The 20,386-nt window shown below is 45.9% G+C and overlaps 1 protein-coding gene across 7 annotated transcripts in view; it reads right to left on the bottom strand.

The window, feature by feature from the left end:
• Positions 1-20,386, bottom strand: part of SMG6 (SMG6 nonsense mediated mRNA decay factor) — a 214,180-nt gene that overhangs the window by 87,020 nt on the left and 106,774 nt on the right. For 6 of the 7 annotated variants that reach the window (XR_014821495.1, XR_014821494.1, XM_021067586.2 and 3 more), the window contains exon 13: positions 10,446-10,647. Coding sequence is in view for 4 of the 7 variants with exons in the window: in XM_021067586.2 (XP_020923245.1) it covers positions 10,446-10,647 (202 nt within the window). In the remaining 3 variants the exon portion in view is untranslated. Of the gene's footprint in view, positions 1-5,116; positions 6,375-10,445; positions 10,648-20,386 lie in introns of those variants that run through there. The other variant, XM_084985389.1, reaches the window with a different exon arrangement.

Genomic DNA, 20,386 nt, shown 5'->3' on the forward strand with positions numbered 1-20,386 from the left:
AATACTGACTTTCTAGTATTTCTTAAAACAAACATCTATTTTGTAATACAAAGAAAATTTATTTTTATAATTAAAAAGCATATATTTCTGAGTTAAATAACTATTTCCAATATTCCAAATGAAGTGCTCAAACTGAAACACAGATATATTCCCCACGCCCCATGATGCCTCCTTTGTCTACTGTGAACACGGTAATGGCTGCGGCATCTAGAATAGTGCCTGACGCACACAGCAGACAGTCAATAGCTATTAAATGGGGAGATGCCATCCATCTGCCGTAAACCATAAAGAATTACTGCCAGATGGATAGAAGATAGCTGGAAACGGCTCATTAAGAGCCAACTCATAGCTTCCCTTCTTAAGAAAGCAACTTTTTTTTTTTTTTTTTGGCTGCACCTAAGGAATGCAAAGTTCCCAGGCAAGGGCTAGAACCCATGCCACAGCAGTGACCCAAGCCATGGCAGTGACAGTGTTGGACTCTTAACTCACTGAGCCACCAGGGAACTTCAGAAAGCAACTTTTAAAAAAAATTCATTTTGCGTGATGTTAGTATATAGCTATGGAATTGATTTTTGTGTGCTGACTTTGTATGCAGCAACTTTGCTAAATGCATATATTAATTTTAATAATTTATCCTTATTTTCTAAACATGTATCACATTATTTACAAATATAGGGGTTTTTTCCTTCCCAATTGTTTGATTAGTATTTTCTTTTTCTTATTGTAATGGCTAGAACCTGCAATATAAGCTGAATGACACTGGTAATTACTCACCCATGTCTTATTCTATTTCTTGACATGCTTGTTTGTTATAGAGTTGCTCACTTTGTGATGAGCCTTTTAGTTTTATGTATTTCTATATGTTAAAAAGAAAAGAAAGCAGCAAGAAAAGTAAACAATGAAGAGCCTGGCAAAATTCTCCAGTTTGGAAGGGTCAGTTAGTTTCTTATTGCTGCTGTAACAAAATACCACAAATTTAATAACCTAAAACAATACAATTTCTTATCTTACAGTTTGGGAGATCAGAAGTCCTATAATCAAGGTGTTGACAAGGCTGTGTTCTTTCTGGAGGCTCTATGGGAAAATCTGTTGCCTTGTCTTTTTTGTTTCTATCTTCTTTTTTTACAGCCACACCTGCCACACAAGCAGCAATATGGAAGATCCCAGGCTAGGGGTTGAACTGGAGCTGCAGCTGCCAGCCTATACCACAGCTACGGCAACACCAGATCTGAGCCGAATCTGCAAACTACACCACAGCTTGTGGCAATGCCAGATCCTCAACACACTGAGCAAGGCCAGGGATCAAACCCACATCCTCAGGGACACTATGCCCTGCTGAGCTACAACGGGAACTCTGCCTTTGCTATTTTCTAGTACCTAGAGGCCACCTGCATTCCTTGGCTCATCGTCTCTTCCTCCACCTTCAAGGCCAGCAGCATTCCACTTCCAAATCTCTTTCTCTCTCTGCCCCGCACCCCCTCCCCCCTTTCTCTCCCTCCCCCCACCCCCCGTGACTTTTGGTTCCATCATCAGATCCCCCTTTTCTGACCCTGACATTCCTGCCTCCTTAGAAGAACCTCTGTGATTATGTTGAACCACCTGGATAATCCAGGGTCATCTTCCTATCTCAAAATCCTTGACCTAAACACATCTAAAAAGGACCTTTTGCCTTGTAAGGTAAAACATATTGAACAGATTTGGGGAAGTAAGACATGGACCGTCTTTGGGGGAGGGCATTCTCCTGCCCAGCACGAAGTGCAAGGGCACAGGGGCAGATGCAGAACAACACCTGGAAGACTTTTCACTGCTACAAATCAGTTCCATTCACAATCAGCAGTTCAGAGAGGCCCGAGTGAACATTAACGGGAGGTGACCAGAGTGTGGAATTTCTTCCTGACATGGTAGGACACGGCTCTAGGAAAAGGAGATCAGAAATTGCTGTATCGGAGTTCCCGTCGTGGCGCAGTGGTTAACGAATCCGACTAGGAACCATGAGGTTGCGGGTTCGGTCCCTGCCCTTGCTCAGTGGGTTAACGATCCGGCGTTGCCGTGAGCTGTGGTGTAGGTTGCAGACGCTGCTCGGATCCCACGTTGCTGTGGCTCTGGCGTAGGCCGGTGGCTACAACTCCGATTCAACCCCTAGCCTGGGAACCTCCATATGCCACGGGAGCGGCCCAAGAAATAGCAACAACAACAACAAAAAGACAAAAAAAAAAAAAAAAAAAAGAAATTGCTGTATCATTTATGCGAAACAGAGGATACCAGCTCTGGTACAGGAGCTCCACTATACACGGCACAGAAAATGTAGAAAATAAATTCATTTATTGAGTACACATATCACCTGGTCTTCTCACTCACTTCAGGGTGGTGACGTGGTAATACAAACTTTTATCAATCAGTTTTAGACTTGAGAACAGGATTCTAAATAATATTTGTAGACAAAGAAGGCATCCGGTTAGAAGCTTTTGTGGAGTAAGTATCTGAGTAAACCTATCTTTGTTCAAAGATATACAAATGGCCAGAATCAGATTGCAGAAATGGAAGTTGGGGCATATGAAGAGTCTACAACATAAAAAGGGGAACGCAGCATGCAAAGAGACAGAGAAATAAAGAATATTTGTGGGTAAAATGTTAGCTGAAGAAGAGAGTATCTGCTTTACTCTTAAAACTGAATTTTTTTTTTTTTTTTTTCCTGGCTGCACCTGCGGCGTGTAGAGGTTCCCGGGCCAGGGATAGAACCTGTGCCCAGCAGTGAAAATGCCAGATCCTTAACCTGCTGAGCCACTGAATTTTAAACCACAGATTTTGTGAGGTACACTAAAAAATGAATGATAAAAACAGATAAAAGAGATGTGGACAAAAGGAAGGCAAAAATACAAACGTTACAGGATAAGATAGGGAAATAATTCAATAGCAGACTTAAAAACTGAATGTTTAGAAGCAATAAAGTGTAGAATCAGCACTACAAAAATCTAAATCAATTACAGAGAGGAAAAACTTGAGAAGCACTCTGAGAATGCAGAGGCAAAGCAAAAAAGGTTTGAAATGACAGAAAGATATGCAGAGGAAAGAGAATGGAGATCTAACATACATTATTAGAAAAGAAATTACTAAAGAAAAGAATAAAACAAATGCAACATTAGAAATCGAGGACATAAGAGATGAAAACTTTTCTGGTTCAGAGACAGAACTGCATCTGCGTATTTATAAAAAGCTCATTACATGTAATATACCATGAAAAATTACAGAGCCCAACATCTAAACAAATCCCCATACAAACTGAAACTCAAGATTTAAAAAGTTGTGAGTTACTTATGCTGTATGGAAAAAAGTTTACCTACAAAGGAAGGAAAATCAGACTTTTCTCCAATTTTTCCTAGCCATTAATGCAATGGAGTAATGGCTATTGTTCTGAAGGGGAAAAAAAGTGGATCTAAGCTAAGTTGCCATTCAATGCAAAGGCAAAATAAGAACGCTTTCAAAACACAAGTGTTCAAAAAAATAGTTGTGAAGAATGTCCTTGATATATTGTTTAATGACAAGAACAAAGTAAGGAAGAGAATGTATATCACACTATCATTTTGATCATATATGTACATATGTTTATAAATGTTTAAATGGGCACAAAAAGGATCTAAAAAGATAAACATCAAATTGTTAATAGTGGTTATTCCTAGAGGATGACTTTTGACTATATTTTTTATGAACTGTTTTGATGATTTTGCATGAGTGTGTATTACTACTGTATTTTACAAAATATCACCTTAATTTTTAAAAAGCCTCCAGGTTATCTTTGTTGAAAAAAATTCCAAAATGTTGCATCTGAGTAAAAGATGAATCAAAATAACATAAGAATGGGAGAGCCAAAGACTAGAAGGACTGAAAACTGAGCACTGAAAACACTTAATGTAAAATTAATTCTAAATAATTATTGCAAATTTAGAAACAAAATGCAACTATGTGAAAAAAAAACATATTTTAAGCAATCCTAATTTCCACATCTCCAGTACAGAATAGTTAGTTGTTGTTGTTTCTTTCATTCCTGATATTGGTACTTTAAGACTAGATTACGTATGTTCTTCAAAAATGTAGCCACTGGTATTTTCCAGACAATTAAACAACAAAGGCAACATTCCCCCCAAACTATGTACGTATGTATGTATGTATATATACGTGTGTATAAAAACAAGGATATTTTAAAAACATAAAACAAAGCATACACAGTATGGTCCCCATTTTATGAAGGAAAAGACTAAGGAGACATATAAGCACGGGGCGGAGGGGGGGGGGAGACTAAAAGGACATATACTAAACCATTAACACTGGTTGATTTTAGGTAGTAGTTTGTAGGTGGTTTTTATTTTCTTGTGCTTTCCTATGTTTTCTATTTGAAATATGTTCTGGTAATTATGAGTGCAACAAACAACACACCAAAAATGTCACTTAACAAATACATTAACAGTGCAGTACTTTTAAAGGTTGGACAATTTAAACCTCATCTGTACATTTTCCTAATGACAAAGTTTCCCTGGGATCCTACATCCAGACAGAAACCCACAGTGACTATAAGAATGAATGGGGTGTGACTGCGAGACTTATAATATCACCGTATAGGAGTTCCCACTGTGGCTCAGTGGTAACAAACCTGACTAGTATCCATGAGGATGCAGGTTCAATCTTTGGCTCCCACTCAGTGGGTTAAGGATCTGGTGTTGCTGTGAGCTGTGGTGTTGCCATGAGCTGTGGCGTAGGTTGCAGATGTGGCTCAGATCCCGCATTGCTGTGGCTGTGGTGTAGGCTGGCAGCTGCAGCTCCAACTAGACCTCTAGCCTGAGAACTTACATATGCCCCAAGTGCAACACTAAAAAAAAGGAAAAGAAAAAAAGGAGTTCCCGTCATGGCGCAGTGGAAACTAATCCAACTAGGAACCATGAGGTTGCGGGTTTGATCCCTGGCCTCGGCTCAGCAGGTTAAGGATCCAGCGTTGCCATGAGCTGTGGTGTAGGTCACAGACACAGCTCGGATCTGGCATTGCTGTGACTGTGGGGTAGGCTGGCAGCAACAGCTCCAATTGGACCCCTTACCTGGAAACCTCCATATGCCACAGGTGCAGGGCCCTAAAAAAAGACAAAAAGACACACTCACACAAATAAATAAACAAATAAAATATTCAATCTTATCAAAAAAATATAATAAGACTTATTATTTATTCCCTAATCAAGCCAAAGAGTGGCTCTGGTATTAGCTTGCTGGAAAGTTCTTCACTTAAGTTCTTGCTAAGACAATATGGGCAGGAAGACAAAGAATACAGGTTAATCTACCTGGGGATGCTAGAATGACAATCGCTTACATCTATGACACAAATGTTCTGGTTCTCAAAACATCATGGTTAATATGGCTGCAGCCAAGAAAAAACAGGGCCTGTCACTAAGTAAGTTCTGGCTTAGTGTCACCTATAGCTATATAGTCACATGCATATATTTTGAAGATGATAATCAAGCTTTTTTAATGCTAATGCCTAACATGAACTCAACATCTTTCTCCTAAAAGTTTCCTTTTTATCACTTCTATCTGCCTACAGGGTTACTGAAATTTCAATGAGGAATACATGTTAAGAGCTTACAGTGCCTGAAACATGATTAAACATGCGAAATCTTAAAACTTTTATTATTATTATGGTTTGAATACTTTTTCAATCACTTATGCTTATGCACTATAATGCAGCAAAAAGAACATAGTGTTTTATTTGTTCTTTTAAAACATGTTCTTATGGAAAATTTCATCATATACAAAAATCAGAATACTATAATAAACTCCATGTACCCATTATTCTAATTTGATAATGATCAATATTTGATCTTTTTTTCTCCCATCTACACTAGCTAACCTTCTGCAGATTATTTGGAAGCAAATCCTAGATATCCAATCATCACAACATGATGCTCTGAAGTCACAGAGACAAGGATTATAATCCTATACTTCCTCACTTAGCTACATGACCTTGAGTAAGCTACTTAACCTCTGAATTTAGGTGACTAGCAGTCACTCAATGAATCAAAGATCACTTTCTCCTAGTTGGTTCTAATTTTCAGCATCTGTGATATTTCTCTCTAAATGTCACCAGATCCACTCTATTGCTTTCACCCTAATCTGTACTCTTTATCTTACTTTTGGATAATCCCAACCTGTCTTCTCATCTTTTGCTTATCCCACACCTGGGTTTTCTACTATGGTTTGTTTCTTTTAGGCAGAATACTAGTCCTATAAGATGTTCAGTAAATCAAAAAGATCAAGGGTGATGCAAGTTTGGGAAAGATTGGAAAGGCTATCCTTCTCACAAAGTATAGCAGATCAAGAGGTCTTGCAGTAGTTGCCTATGCCAGAGCCACAGCAATGCCAGATCCAAGCCACATCTGCGACCTACACCACAGCTCACGGCAATGCCGGATCCTTAACCCACTGAGCGAGGCCAGGGATCAAACTCATATCCTCATGGTTCCTAGTTGGATTTGTTTCTGCTGTGCCACCACGGGAACTCCTCAAATTAGCAATTAAGAACCTTCAAAACTAGAGTTCTGCAGTATATGCCTGGGAAATACAATGACAGGTTAGCACCAAATCAGTGTTCCTTAAGCAATGTCTTCATTGGGAAACTACCAGCGCAACAAAATTTCAACAGTTTCTCCTTAACTATTGGTTCAAATTAACTTAGGTTGCCTCTTAACATCTTTGCATATGCCATAAACTGTCTTCCAAACCAGGAGGGTAGCTGCCTTGTATGTCTGGCTCTCTCATGCAGTGTAATATCGGTGTGCTCAGCCAACGTCTGTTGAGTGAGCACCCAGACCGGACCAAACATGTGACTAATCGTGACTAGCAGTGAAACTGCTCACGTGGTTACTACAAAGTCCTTGAGGTACTTTACATTTCTTAGGAGTGAACATTAGAAGCTGTAGAAAATGTCTATCTCCTTCAGATATCTAAAGGGTCAAGAGTTCCTAAAGAGTCCCTCTGACACGTCCATTCCAATCTTCGAGGTCAGCCATGGAGATGTGTCCCAAGTGAGTTTATCATCATTCTTCACTCCTCTCTTGAGCCTCAGCTGCCTCTTTCACAAAATAAAGGTACTAATATCTACCTGGCGGGCATACTGTGAGGACTCAATGAAACACTGGACAGAAGTACCTACTCCAGGGACTGACACATCCTAGATATTCAAGAGATATTATATTTTCCTGCCGTGGAGAATAAAGCAGAGTAAAAGCAAAAGGAAGGCATGTAACATCTTATACAGGGTAGCCAGGGAAGGCCTCTCCAACAAGGTGGCATTCAGAAGGGAGGGGAAGTGCCACACAACTATCTGGGGACAGTTTAGGAGGAAAGCAAGTGCAAAGAGCCTGAGGCTTGAATGTGTGGCCTGTCTGAGGAAGAGCAAGGATGCCAATGTGACTAAAGAATACTGGGCACAAGGAAAGTAGCAGGAGCTGGGTCAGACTGTCAACACAGAAGTGACATGATCTTCTTGGTGGTTTAAAGAGATCACTCCAGTTGCTGTGCTGAAAAAAGACCGGAGAGTAGGAGGAGGAAAGAACCAGAGAAAAGACATTTCATTGACTTGAGCTAGGATGCAGTGGTAAGAAAGGGTTGCATCTGCATTTATTTTGAAAGAAAGAAGACTTGGGTTGCTGACAGATTAGATAGGGAGGTGTGAGTAGAAGAGAAGAGCCAAGAATAGCCCCGAGAATTTTTTTTTTCTTCTTTTTTTGGCTGCACCTGCAGCATATGGAAGTTCCCAGGCCAGGGAACTTCAGATAATCCGAGCCACTGCTGCAATCTACACCACAGCTGTAGCAATGCTAGGTCCTTAACCCACTGCACCACAGAGGGAATTCCAACCCTAAGAATTCTTTTTTTTTTTTTTCTTTCTTGGTCTTTTTGCTATTTCTTTGGGCTGCTCCCACGGCATATGGAGGTTCCCAGGCTAGGGGGCGAATAGGAGCCGCAACCCCCGGCCTACACCAGAGCCACAGCAACGCGGGATCCGAGCCGCGTCTGCGACCTACACCACAGCTCACAGCAACACCAGATCGTTAACCCACTGAGCAAGGGCAGGGACCGAACCCACAACCTCATGGTTCCTAGTCGGATTCGTTAACCACTGCGCCACGACGGGAACTCCCCAACCCTAAGAATTCTGACACGAATAACCCCAAAGTTAAAGTTACCATTTAACAGATGGGAAGACTGAAGAAAAACCAGGTTTGGGGGAGAGAAATTCAGGATCTGGAGCTGCTGTGTTGGACACACCTATTTCACAGTCCTTGAGGTAGAGACCTACCTTAGTCTCAGTGAGCTGCAACTGCCCGGGGCAGCCTATGATTCACACACAACCACAGGCTGAGGGCACGGACCTCTGACTTTGTATCTTTCTCTGATCAGGTCGTACACTTATCATATATTGTTTCATACTGCAAACGGTATCATACACATGTATCATATGCTCATACTAGAGCTGAGAGAGGTGAGAAGATAGGGCTTACCAAGTGTGAAACTGATTAGGTCTCCTTCCTTGCTTTGCACTGAGAGACAGCTAACCCAACAGCCAGTTCCCAAAAGCACCCTTCAGAATCAAGACCACCCTATGCTCACAGAAGAACAGTCCATGCTCGCACTCCCCCAGCCCAAGCCACGGTTGCCCAGTTTGTCAGCTCCTCAAAGCCTAGACTTCGTTAGCTGTCCTCAGCCTCACATACTACAACTCCCCATTGTTATTCCCTCCTGAGACTAAAAAAGTAGGATTTCATTCCACCTTTTCACTGGAAAAGCACAAAACGAATATTCCTCTTGAGAGAGAGAGGTTTTCACATTCCCAAGATGAGCCATTAAATGTGTCCAAAGAGTATGGGTTTTTGATATGTCAATGTCTAGAACATTTTACCTAACTACAGAGATTTAACCAAAGGGAATATATATATAAAAATTCTGCTATAAGAAGTCACTTCTCTGTTTATATAAGTTCAAAAACTCAGGCAGGAGTACCCTGGTGGCTCAGTGGTTAAGGATCTGGTGTTGTCACTGTTGTAGCTCTAATTACTGCTGTGGTGCGGGCTCGATCCCTGGCCTGGGAACTTCCACATGCTGTGGGCGCGTGGTTCAATAAAGCAAAGACTGGCTAAAGAAAGCTTAGTATAGCAGAGAATACCAAGTGATCACCGAAAATGATTCCATGTAAGAAAACATTAAAAGATATTAAATGAAAAAGCTGATTATAAATAGCATGTATAATATGACCCCCAGTTGTGTTAACAAAAAAAAGTGCTGTGTGTATATACTATTAGTTAAAAATTAGCAAAAACAGCAGTTGTGGTACCACTGGGTAGAGGGACCATGGATACTTTTCTTCTTTTTACTTCTCTCCAGTGAACATATATATATATTCTTTTCTCACTAAGAAAAAGCCAAAAAAATTTCATATTCAATATAAAATCTCTCATATTTGCAGTTTATGTTTGGAATTTGGTTTTAACTGACTTATAAAAAATCTACCCCATCTCTCTCTCTACATTTCATATGGCTCAAAACACTTCCTTGTGGAAGCAACCTGTGGACTCTCCTTGGAAGGCTCCCCTCTAGGGGATGTGACGCCAACAACTTTGCAGAGAGGTCAGTCGCCGACTTCTGCTCGGCACAAGGGACCTGCTCCCGGGGGTCTGTGGGTGCAGCTTCCCCAGCCCAGCAACCACCACACAGGAATGTGAAGCAGAAGGGACTGCCCTACGCTCCACACCTGGCCACAGACCCAACTGTTAGGCAGAGACTCAGAGTTTCACAGTCCCCACCAGGGCAACAGGCAATGGGCTTTGTTTTCTATAAACAGACAGACAAGGAAAAAGTTCAGGTTAAAACACAGTCCTCGGAGGAAGAAAAATAGAAACCAGGCAGCGGGGAATGCTTCATATTCCTAAAAGCTTTTTTTGTAAGTTAACACATGGTGTCTGCTTCTCTCTAGTCACCTATTTATCACTCTCCTCCTCAGAGAAGGGAAAAAGCCCTGGCTGTTTTCCTAGTGCGGAGTTTTGTGGCTGGGGGGAAGGCGGAGAGGGGGGAGGAAGGAGGGTGCTTTAAGCATGATGCAAACCATTTGGAGCTGAGTGAGAGCACTGCCAACACAAGCTGCACTATTTAAACAAGTGAGGAAATGATCGTATATACAACATGCCAGCGAGCGCACACACACACCAAAGGAAGTTGAGAGGGCTTTTTTTTTTTTTTTTTTTCAGGACACAGAGCTGGATGTCAGCGGCTAAAAGGTCGATATTTTCCCTTAACACCCTTCTCAATGACTTAATCATGTTCCGTTTGCACAGAAAACTTCCCAAGAATAAAAAAGTCTGGAGAATAAAGAGGAGGGGTGAATGGGGAGGGATGTTTGGCCTGGGCCTGACCTTATCCGAGGTTTTCTCCACGTAGCAGGGGTCCTGAGGGGCAGCCAGCAAGGGGACAAAGCCCGAGAGAAGCCGATCCTCTTCCAGGATAAGGAGGGTGAGGTCATCGTCCGGGTCCTTGTACAGTGGCACCTCAGACTGATTCACTGCAGTCAGTATGTTACAGAAATCAGCCAGCATTGACCACACATCCACAGCAACCCTGTGAGACATAAGGTAAGAAAAGAGCAGCTCTAAAGAGGGACCAGTTACAGTATTCTAAGCACTTGTGGCAGGGAGGTACTTGTGGCAAATGTTGTCTATGGCTGGCATCTGCCAGGAAATCTAACCCAGAAAGCTAGGATACAAAATTGTGCACTCATGGCAGTAATCTGGTGGGTGTGTGTCCATCTATGCGAAGTTGAAATTGATTAGGGGAGTTTTTAATCCTAACCAGAAAGGAAAAAGAATTTAGAGAATCAGTTGCCTAATGCAGGTCCTGTCACCTTTCCAGACAGTGTGCCTGAGACACTTACTCAAACAGTCAAGACAACCAGTGCCTGGGGCGGCTCCCAGAACTCCCCAACTCCTGTCCAGCCAAGTATATGCCACACAGACAGCAACACAGTGCCAATCTCCCTGCCTTCCTCATGGTCAGAGGGGCTGGTCACATCCCACAGACTCATATGGCTATTACCCCCCGCCCCCCGACCCTAGTCCCCTACAATGTTTAGAACTCTCCTCCTAGGAGTTCCCCTTGTGGCTCAGCAGTAATGAACCTGACTAGTATCCACGGAGACGTGGGTTCGATCCCTGGCTTCGCTCAGTGGGTTAAGGATCTGGCATTGCTGTGAGCTGTGGTGTAGGTCACAGACCATGGCTCAGATCTGGCGTTGCTATGGCTGTGGTGTAGGCCGGCAGCTGCAGCTCCAATTCGACCCCTAGCCTGGGAACTTCCATATGCTGCAGGTGTGGCCCTAAAGGGGGGGGGGGATCTCCTCCTATATACAAGTAGGAAAACAAACACACACCCGACAAACACCTCATATCTGGCCTGCCAAGATCCTCCCAGGAGGGTGAAGCTTCCCGGGCATTTCAGCAGATGAACCAGTACCAGGGCCACCTTGGTCATCCTCATCCCACTCCCGCTTCTGTCACGCACTTCTGGAAGGTCAGATATAGGGACTGTCCCAGTTTTAGCACTGAAAGCCCCATGTCACAAGAAACCTCTCAGTCCTGGGCAAACTGGGATGGCTGGTCATCCCTAACTGCATTATCACCAGGTCCTGGTTGAACCTGAGCAGAAATCTTGAAAATGCAAGGTCTGGATCTCCCCACTTCAAACTCCAGGCAGAATCATTTGTTACCACCATTTGTCCAAAAAAAACAAAAAAACAAAAAACAACTGTGGTTCAGATCCCTGCTTTGGTGGGTGCTAATAAGGATCCTTAGAGCTTTCTTTTTTGTCTGCAGAGGACATAGCTCAAGTAGCCAAACTGTGGTCAGATCCAGGGCCTGCCAAGTCTATAGGCCCCAGGCTGTACAAGACTTGGCTTTCTTTTCCAGAAGACTACCTAACCAGCGAGTCTGAAACAAGCAATGCTCTATGGATGCTAAGTTGCACTCTAAAAGGAGGGAACTGCATAAAATAACAAAGAAAAACTTTACAATTAGGCGCAAGAGATGGAGCGGCAAGAAGCAAAGTGAGCTGTAAGAGCGAGCTACATCCTGGAATCTTCCCAGAGGAGTTACTGCGCATGAGCCAAATCTGCCAGGGAGGGGCCTCGGACCTGAGCAATTCGTTTCTCCTGGAGACCGGGAGCCTTTGGGAGACAGCAGAAAAGAGGACATTCAAGGGACATGGCACAGAAGGTGATGCCGGGGGAGAACGTGGAGTAGAGGTGTGGGGACTCCCCGACTGGCTCCAGGTGGAAGGAGCCTGCACTGGTTTATTTACTGTAATAACTGCACTAGGAAAAGGCAATGAAATGAAACATCTTGTTTTCAAGAGTGTCCTGGGAACTGGGCGGAACACAGCTCCATTAATCACACAACGGCACATAATCAACACACGTGTACTGCACAAGGAGCTCGCCTCGCAGGCTTTGCCCAGGAAAAGGAACATGTTTGGGAAGAATCACCGGAGGGACGAGAGCTTTCTAAAGCCTCTCTCTGCACAGACACCGACAACCAGACTCATTCACAAAGCTCCATCTTTTGGCTCGGCTGAGTTTGGCTGTCAGAAATGTTTAAATATGGAAAAAAATAAACAGTTGCAACACGTTTCAGTGCAGAGATCTGCCTGAGCCCCTTTGTGATGTAATGGGAAACGCGGCATTCAGGCTACCAGCTGTAGAATAAACAGAACTTCGAGGGTTAAAAGGAACTGAACTTTCCACGACCCCATCTGCAGAGAAGAAAATAATAAGAGGAATGATGCACTGCCCCACAGCTCTGATAGTTTATCCTCCGGTCCCGGCTGCAGAGACAAGCACCGGATGTGATAGGGCTGCTCAGGGCCGCCTCCGAGGTTAGCGCTGCCCATGGGAGACGCACAGGGAGGCTCTTCCAGCTCCCCGCTTCCTCCCCCAGTGCCCTGCTGGCCACTTGAGCCCACTGCCTGAGTCTGATCCCACAGTGCTGGTGAGCTCTGGCCAAGAGGCACTGCTCGGCTGCAGAGCAGCAATTTGGAAAATAAACAGGAAAGACGACAGTGAGAAGGAAGAAGGTGAAAAGTCTCCCAGCTGAATTCTTGGCTTGGGGGCCTTGGTTGGTGCCGTGCAGGTCAAGGCTGCTTCAGGACATAGCCGGGGGTGGGGAGGGTGGGCAGCAGCATCTTCAGCAAGGGAGAGGCGGCAGAAAATTACCCACGGCTGCCACAGTGGGAGGCCCCACATCCCTCTCTCATCCTCCCACCCCTACCATCTTGGATCCAAGACGAAGAAATATGTGGTACCATGTGGTTCTCATTACCATGCTCCCCTGTCCCCTAAGGCTCAGATAAACCAAAACTGACTCCTCCCAGAGACTGCTGGCCACCACTAGGGACCCCTGCCCACATCTGCCTCTTGCCCATTACCACCCACCTTGTGCCAAAACCTTAAGACTCACTGCAAAAATGAAGTGGATGAGAGCTCCTGCCCTAGTTTTGATTTGTAAGACACCAGCTTGATGCCAAAAGACATAGGAAGTGTCCCCAAGTTCCCAACTCAGAAAGGTGAAGTGGCCCAAAGGCCCAGCTAGACTGAGCAGAACTGAAGGAATACACCTTCCCGCAGTGTATTCCTGCAGGAAGTGCCCCGATGAAAGCTCATTTCTGCTCTGATCCCTTCAGACTGGTTTTGTCCTGAGTGGCTACTCTCTTCTGGTGTCTCAGTGGGACTTCACACCTCACCATCAGCTATCTCCTCCCTCGCTAAGCACCATACGGACACAAACACAACTGACTAGGCACCCAGAGGCCATACGGTGACTCCTCAAGGGAGTGGGAAAAGGGGAGTATCAGGAAACTAACACCAAAAGGAAGAAGTACTCTGAAGAACGAGGTGAGATGTCTGAGCTCAAAAGTTAAGATATCTGCAAAAGGATGAGGTAATTCCTGGAACCTGAGCGACATCACCTCAGCTTACCCCAGTCAGGCCCCTGGGCTGAGAGGTCAGTTCCGTGGGTGAACACAGGGTTTCCTGTCTGAGTAGAAGGGGAAAAGTTAGCTTTTTCCTGCTCCAGTTCCTTATCCCAGCGAGGACTGCCTTCCAACCTTCACCCCACTGCAAGCCCTCCGACTCTAAAGATTCAAGTTGGTCTGGGCCAAGGAGCCCAAAGTCAAATTCTGGGGGCTACGAGGAACTTTAACTGTAGCTCCCACTCTTTTAGAAATGCTTGGGAAAAGACTCCCCAAAAGCGTTTTCAGACACTCTCAAGCCCTCTTTGGTTCTAAATGAACCCTCTAGAATGCTATGGGCTCGGGCAAGTCCCTCTGGCTTGTTCTGGTCCCAACACATATTTGGGGGAAGCTCCCAGAGCCCAAAAAAACCTACTAAAAGTTAGGGTGCATTCTTCACCAAGCAGACACAAGGCAGCCAGAGCATATGAAACTGCATCCAATGAGTCTGTTTGTGGCTCTCAGAATTGTGGCAAAGGAGCCTCTCAGGCAGCTGTGACGCGACTAGTGAGCAGGAGATCAGCAGTTGCAGGGTGACCCAGTGGCCCAACCCTATGGAACACACCACACACCAGGAAAGCAGACCTCTGCTGGAGTCTGAACGCCAGATCCTAGCTTGGGATGGACCAGCAGTGGCTAGTTAGAGGTATGCGCTCAGGACCAAGGCCCACTCACTTCCCCACAGACATGCATTCCCTTACTCCACCAGGAAGGGAAAAAAATAAGAGTTAATTTACTTTTTATTGCCTCAGAATTCCAAGGTTTAATGTAGCTGTCAGTTTGAGTGCAGTGCAGCTGCCGGCCGATACAATGCAGCCCAGGCCAGCCCAGGTGACTAGGGAAACACATTTCACAGAAATGAACCAACACACACTCTTGGCTGCTTATTTGCGGGGGTATACTGACTTGGGGAATCAGATTAACCCTTCAGGCTATGGTTAGTCCTGCAAACAGCATTAGAAAAGCAGCTTCAGTTCAAGGAACTGAGAAAGCCCTGATCTCAGATGAACCAGAGGGGTTCTGTGTTTCTACAGTTTTGCAGTGTCCTCCAACAAGACGTTACTGAATGACAGCATGCTCAGAAAGATTAAGGTGTGAATTATGTGAGGCAAGTTACACCACAATAATCGATCTCCTTCCTAGAACTCAGAAAGAAAGGCAGATCTGCCAGCTTTATAGGCAAGAGGTCAGGTATGAACTTTTCTGCAAACTCCATCCGGGCAGGATCAAGAGGGGGAGACGGAATGGAGAAGTGGAGGCCCGACCAGGGCTCAGGCCATCCTTCTGTCTAAGGAGTCTAAGTCTAAGGAGGATTGGGCCCTCACACACCCCTTCAAATTTTTACTGGGGGAACAGGCTGACTGGTGATTAATATCAAGTACAATGACCCCATGTTACAAGCCTGCAGGGGCCTGTGGAGGTGGCCATTTCCTGTGTAATACCAGCTTGTTTAAACACTAACATTCAAACTCCACAGCTGCAGAACAAACCCGGAAAGAGTTCAGTGAGAAGAAGCCCTGCATTGTGTTTTGGAGCTATGGAAGATCAGAGAAGTAGTACAGATGGGAAATGAGTTGGTTCTTGGGTTCCTGGGGTGAGGATCTCTGGAAATACAGCTAAGATGGCACAGAAACCAGGCACAAGGAACCTGAAAAAGAGAGAGTCCATGGACTAGAGACACAAAAGGGGAAGACAAAAGGCCACAGAAGAGAAATGCTCTGAAGATATGTAATGTCCTCTTTGGAAACTCGTCTGCCTATGGGCCATCATATTCTAGCCCACAACCCTCCACATGGGGTTCCAAGGCAAACACATAAGACCAATGCAGCCCTAGAGGACGTTCCACCCAACTGCTGAAAACTGCAGGAAGTGAGCAGATAATAGCAGAAATGGACCTGAATCCAAGAAGTCTGGGAGAGTCAAAAGACCAGTACCCGGGCTTGAAATAGCTTAGGAAGCCCCTCGGAAAGCCAAGATGTCATGCCAACTCTGTTTTCAGTAGGCTGAGGATCTGGTTCCGGCATCAGGGCTGGGCAGCTCAACAGGATGGGGTGGAGACGGGTGGGGGTGGGGGGAGATCTGTGCCACACTCTCTGAGATTTAGAAACTACAGTGTATTTTCCAGATGCCACCATGATATAAACAGGAGATAAAGTTATCAGGGATCACTGTTCTAGGAGTTAAGACATGGGTAGCAAGATACCATCCTCCAAGGAGAATAGCTGTTTATTAGGTAACCACTAAAAAATACGAGACTCCGTTAAAGAAGATCCTTTCTGCCTTTCTAATTAACACGAACGAGTCAACTTGGGCCCTTGGAAGAGTGCCCAACTTAAACTAAGTCTGCCCAATAGGGCAAAATCAGTCTGAGGCTCAGTCACCTACACCACTCCAAGAACATAAACTTCATGTTCTAAGCAGTGCAGCTGGAGCCCTATGGCCAACAACAGGTCACGGTAACCTCATTCCAGGATTTCTCAAGTACCTCTTCTGTGCCTCCCTGAACCGCTCTCTAGGTCAGTGCCTTATTTGACTTCAGTTCTCCCAAGCTGCATTCAGATGTATGGCCTGGGTCGCATCACCATGGTGTGTTAAACCCATCAGTACTGTGTGTTTGGGAAAGAGCAGCCCCCAGGGGACCTCGACATCTCCACGGCATGAGTGGAGCCCTTGGCGGCCTCCCTGGTGCGGATTCTCACGGTTCCTGCCTCTCTAAATTTTTAGCTGTAACCACTCCAACACGTCTTCTTAGTTTAGCACACACTGGACCCAAATAACCTCAGCCCAGAGCTGGAAAGTACTCTCCCTGGGGTCAGCGGCTGTACCCTGCTGGGGTCAGACTGGAGCCTTAGGCCAACACCCCTTCCTCTCACAAGAAGTCCTGGGGGAGGAGTGGGGAGGGGGCAGAAGCTCCTGCCGTGGGAGAGATCACGTGTGCCCCACACTCAGCACTTGGAGGAAGAGGAACCCCCTGGTGCCAGGCTATAGTGCTGACGCCCCAACCCGGAGCCAAGGAGACTGGGTGGGGAGCCAGGGTAGCAAAGGGGCTTCCCACAGTCACCACCACTTCCTTCAGGGAAGTGCTGATGGACTATTACTTAGTGACCTCCTAAAATGCCCTTCTGGGAAGACGTATTAAGCGTCCTTGAAGGGGTGCCGATTAGACTTGGGATTAGTTCTTATTTCAGAGCTGCCCTCTGAGGGTGAGCGAAGGAGCTGTTTTTTAGCTCAGGAATTTCTATCTCGTCTGCAGGGTCAACACATGTAGGCTCCCTGCGGAAATTAGCTTACTGCATACTCCCTACATATCCCCATGTCTCTCTATGTGACAGCACCTCAGAGGGCTCCCTACAAACCTTTTCCAGCATGCTCTGTAGACTATACAAGACAAGCCATGGAAAGGCAGCAAGTCCAGGAATTTTTGGAGGGTTTTTCTTTTTTTTTTTTTTTTTTTTTCTTTTTAAATCAGTACTCCAATCCAACAGTGTGATAAATGCATCCGAGCTACAATTAGGAAGATATATAGCATCAGAATGCGAAGGTCTGGGCAGCCTGGTGAAACGCGGGCTCTCCAGAGCCCCAGCTATGTTTCCCATTATGTAACCCTGGTCATGGGCAGACAGCCAGACTCCAAATGAAAAAGAGACTCTGGCTTGGCACTGGTTCTATTTTCCTATCCTCATTCGGGGTCAGCGCAGTGTCATACAGCTGCAGAGAAAGCTCTGGGGATTAAACCTGGGAAAGCCTCCAAGACCAGGACCTGGGTTCAAGTACCAGCTGAAAGCAATAAACCAACTGCCACAGCTGGGCTAGGTTTGGATGTTCTCAAAGTCCCCTGACTCTTTCACTTACTGAGAACTAGAGATCAAGATGAGGGAAGATTTGGCTTCAGCAGAGACTATGAAATGAGGTAGGTTGTCCCACTGCCCTGGCCTCGCCAAAGGTCTTGGGATGCAAGGGGGCTACGCTTAGGCTCGTGGAGGCCCGCTGCTCTGCTCTTCTCCACCACCTGACACTCACAGCCTGCCTCATGCTCACTGGTAACACAGGGAGGAGCTGCCCCTCCCCTCTAACGAGGCCTCGCCCAGAAACTGTGCTCCCCGCTCCTCCCCCACCCCAAGGAGATGGCCCCTCCGAACACTGTGGTCTGTTCTAAATCGACCAAAGCACTCTACACTGTCTTTTACAGTGGCTCAAGGCAACTTTCCACACCCTGCTACAATCCTCTGGACCAAAAATTTCCTGGGATGTAAAGCCATCCTATTACAGCTCTTAGCAGATACAAATGGGAAGTCAAGTAACTTGGGTGCTGATCCCAGCAGACATACCTACTAAGTGCCACTGTGTGGGAAGGCACAAATGGCCCTGAAATCCTGCCCTGGACACTCTGCAGTGTCACTGATGTTCTGTTGTCATCATTCTAAGTAGTCCATGTGTGCCTAAGTGGCTACTGCCAAAAAAAAAAAAAGTAAATTTAACCAGAAAGAAGAAGAGGAATACAGGCAAAAGGAGAGGACCAAGGAGACGAATGAGGTGCTCTGGAATTCCCCCGGGGAAAGTGGAAGATGCTCTGAAATGACTCTAACTGTACAAGCAAAGACAGTAACATAATGAAAGACCGGGAAGGAAGGGAGGAAGATTAAATAAGGATCCAAATATATGAAGGCGACAATTTGGGAGTGGGATTTCTGGAGGAGAAGCAAACTGAAGTGTAGGTTATCTGGTCACCTTATCTTAGGATCGATGAGGATGTGTCTTTGTAGAGAGCACACGCAGGCAAAGACCACTGAAAACATACACAGGAGCGGCGTTAAGTGGAAGCCGTTTCCTTCCTCCTCTCTCGAGAGCGTTCCTAAACCCTCCAAAATGAAGAGCACCACAAGGACCTTAAGAGTGTCAGAGGGATTACTGTTCTGACATCTATGGAACTCTCTGGAGTATGCTATGCCCTATAGTCTTAAAAGCCTCCGCACTATGGAAGATCAGTGGGTGTAAGATGCCACTCTGCAACCCACAGAACCACCATACCTTGCCACTCTCTCAACCGGGTGAGTATTCACTCCGTGCGTGTCAGGCAGTTATGAGAGGGACTGGAAAGAAGGGAGGTAAATTCTGATTCCACTTTTCCAGTGCTCGGAAGGCCATGAGGTGGAATGACCTTCAGGGGTGGTCAGGCCAGGTATGCGCGGTCCCAAAGTGGCACCAGCCCTCAAACCACCACGCCTCGTGGTCGCCCCGGGATAGCAAAGCCTCTCCTTTATGCTTAAACTTGCATTCCAGAGACAACCAGTCATTGATCCCAACTGCAAAGACAGACAGTGTAGAGGGGACTCTTCTCCACCCCCGACTTTCTAGCCTAGACTGGACCGTCAAAAAGCAAGTTACAGCTACAGGAACCCGTTTACTAGGAGCTCAGATCCCATCTATTATGTGGTCAGATTTGCCTTCCCTGTGAAGAAAAGTCTGAAAAGACTAAGCAAATGTGATTCAAATGTCCCACCCCCGTGCCTCTCTGCAGCCTTGGAGGTGAAGCCCAGCTGGGGATGGCTGTAGCACAGAGCACGTGCCCAGCTGCAGATTGAGCCCTTGCCCAAAGATGGGCAGCAGCTCGCATGAGCCGGCAACGGGCCATTTGCTGCAGCATCCAAAGAGAAAACAGACTCAGCACCTCAAGCAAATGAGGCCCAGCACTTCCTGTGTGAGCTTTCCATTTCCTCAGCCAAACAAAAGCCAAAGGGAACGGGAGAGGGAGGAGGGATGAAGTGAGACAGGTCGCAAAAGAGAGTTAACAGGCCTCAGGGCCAGGAGGTGGGTAAACTGGGGCTGAGTGGACCGTACCTGAGGGACCTTCGGTTGGGGTGGGGGCGACCCAGGGAAAGCCCAAGCTCCAGGGACGAGTGGTCTGCCTCCTCGGCCCCCAGAGGAAGGGAGGAACACTCTGTGGCCCTGCACATGCTCAGAAGCAGTGGCTTCAGATACTTGGAGAGCAGAGACCTTCCTTGTCAGTTTCTTTCCAAACTGCCTCGTCGGCATTGCAGATTAATGGCCTGAAAAGTTTGAGGCTGTACATGTTAACTCTTTGGGGAACACTGCTGGGAAACAGCTGCCCCTAGCCAGCAGATCAGTTTGTTCCTTTGTGTGGCCACAGCTGCCCAGCTCAGGGCTCAACTCTGGTTCACGAGGCCTCAGCTTGGAGTGCATTTTGGAAACCTCGAAAGGTTCACAGGAAAGATGCAGCAACTCCTTTGGTACTGTATCAGCCACATGGTTAGAGAGCTAAGCTGGGGTGGGGGCTGCAGGG

The sequence above is a fragment of the Sus scrofa genome, chromosome 12, assembly GCF_054392235.1.
Source record: "Sus scrofa isolate SSC_HxYL_T2T_F1_AM1 chromosome 12, Sscrofa_HxYL_maternal_Yorkshire_Landrace_v2.0, whole genome shotgun sequence".
Lineage (NCBI taxonomy): Eukaryota > Metazoa > Chordata > Mammalia > Artiodactyla > Suidae > Sus > Sus scrofa.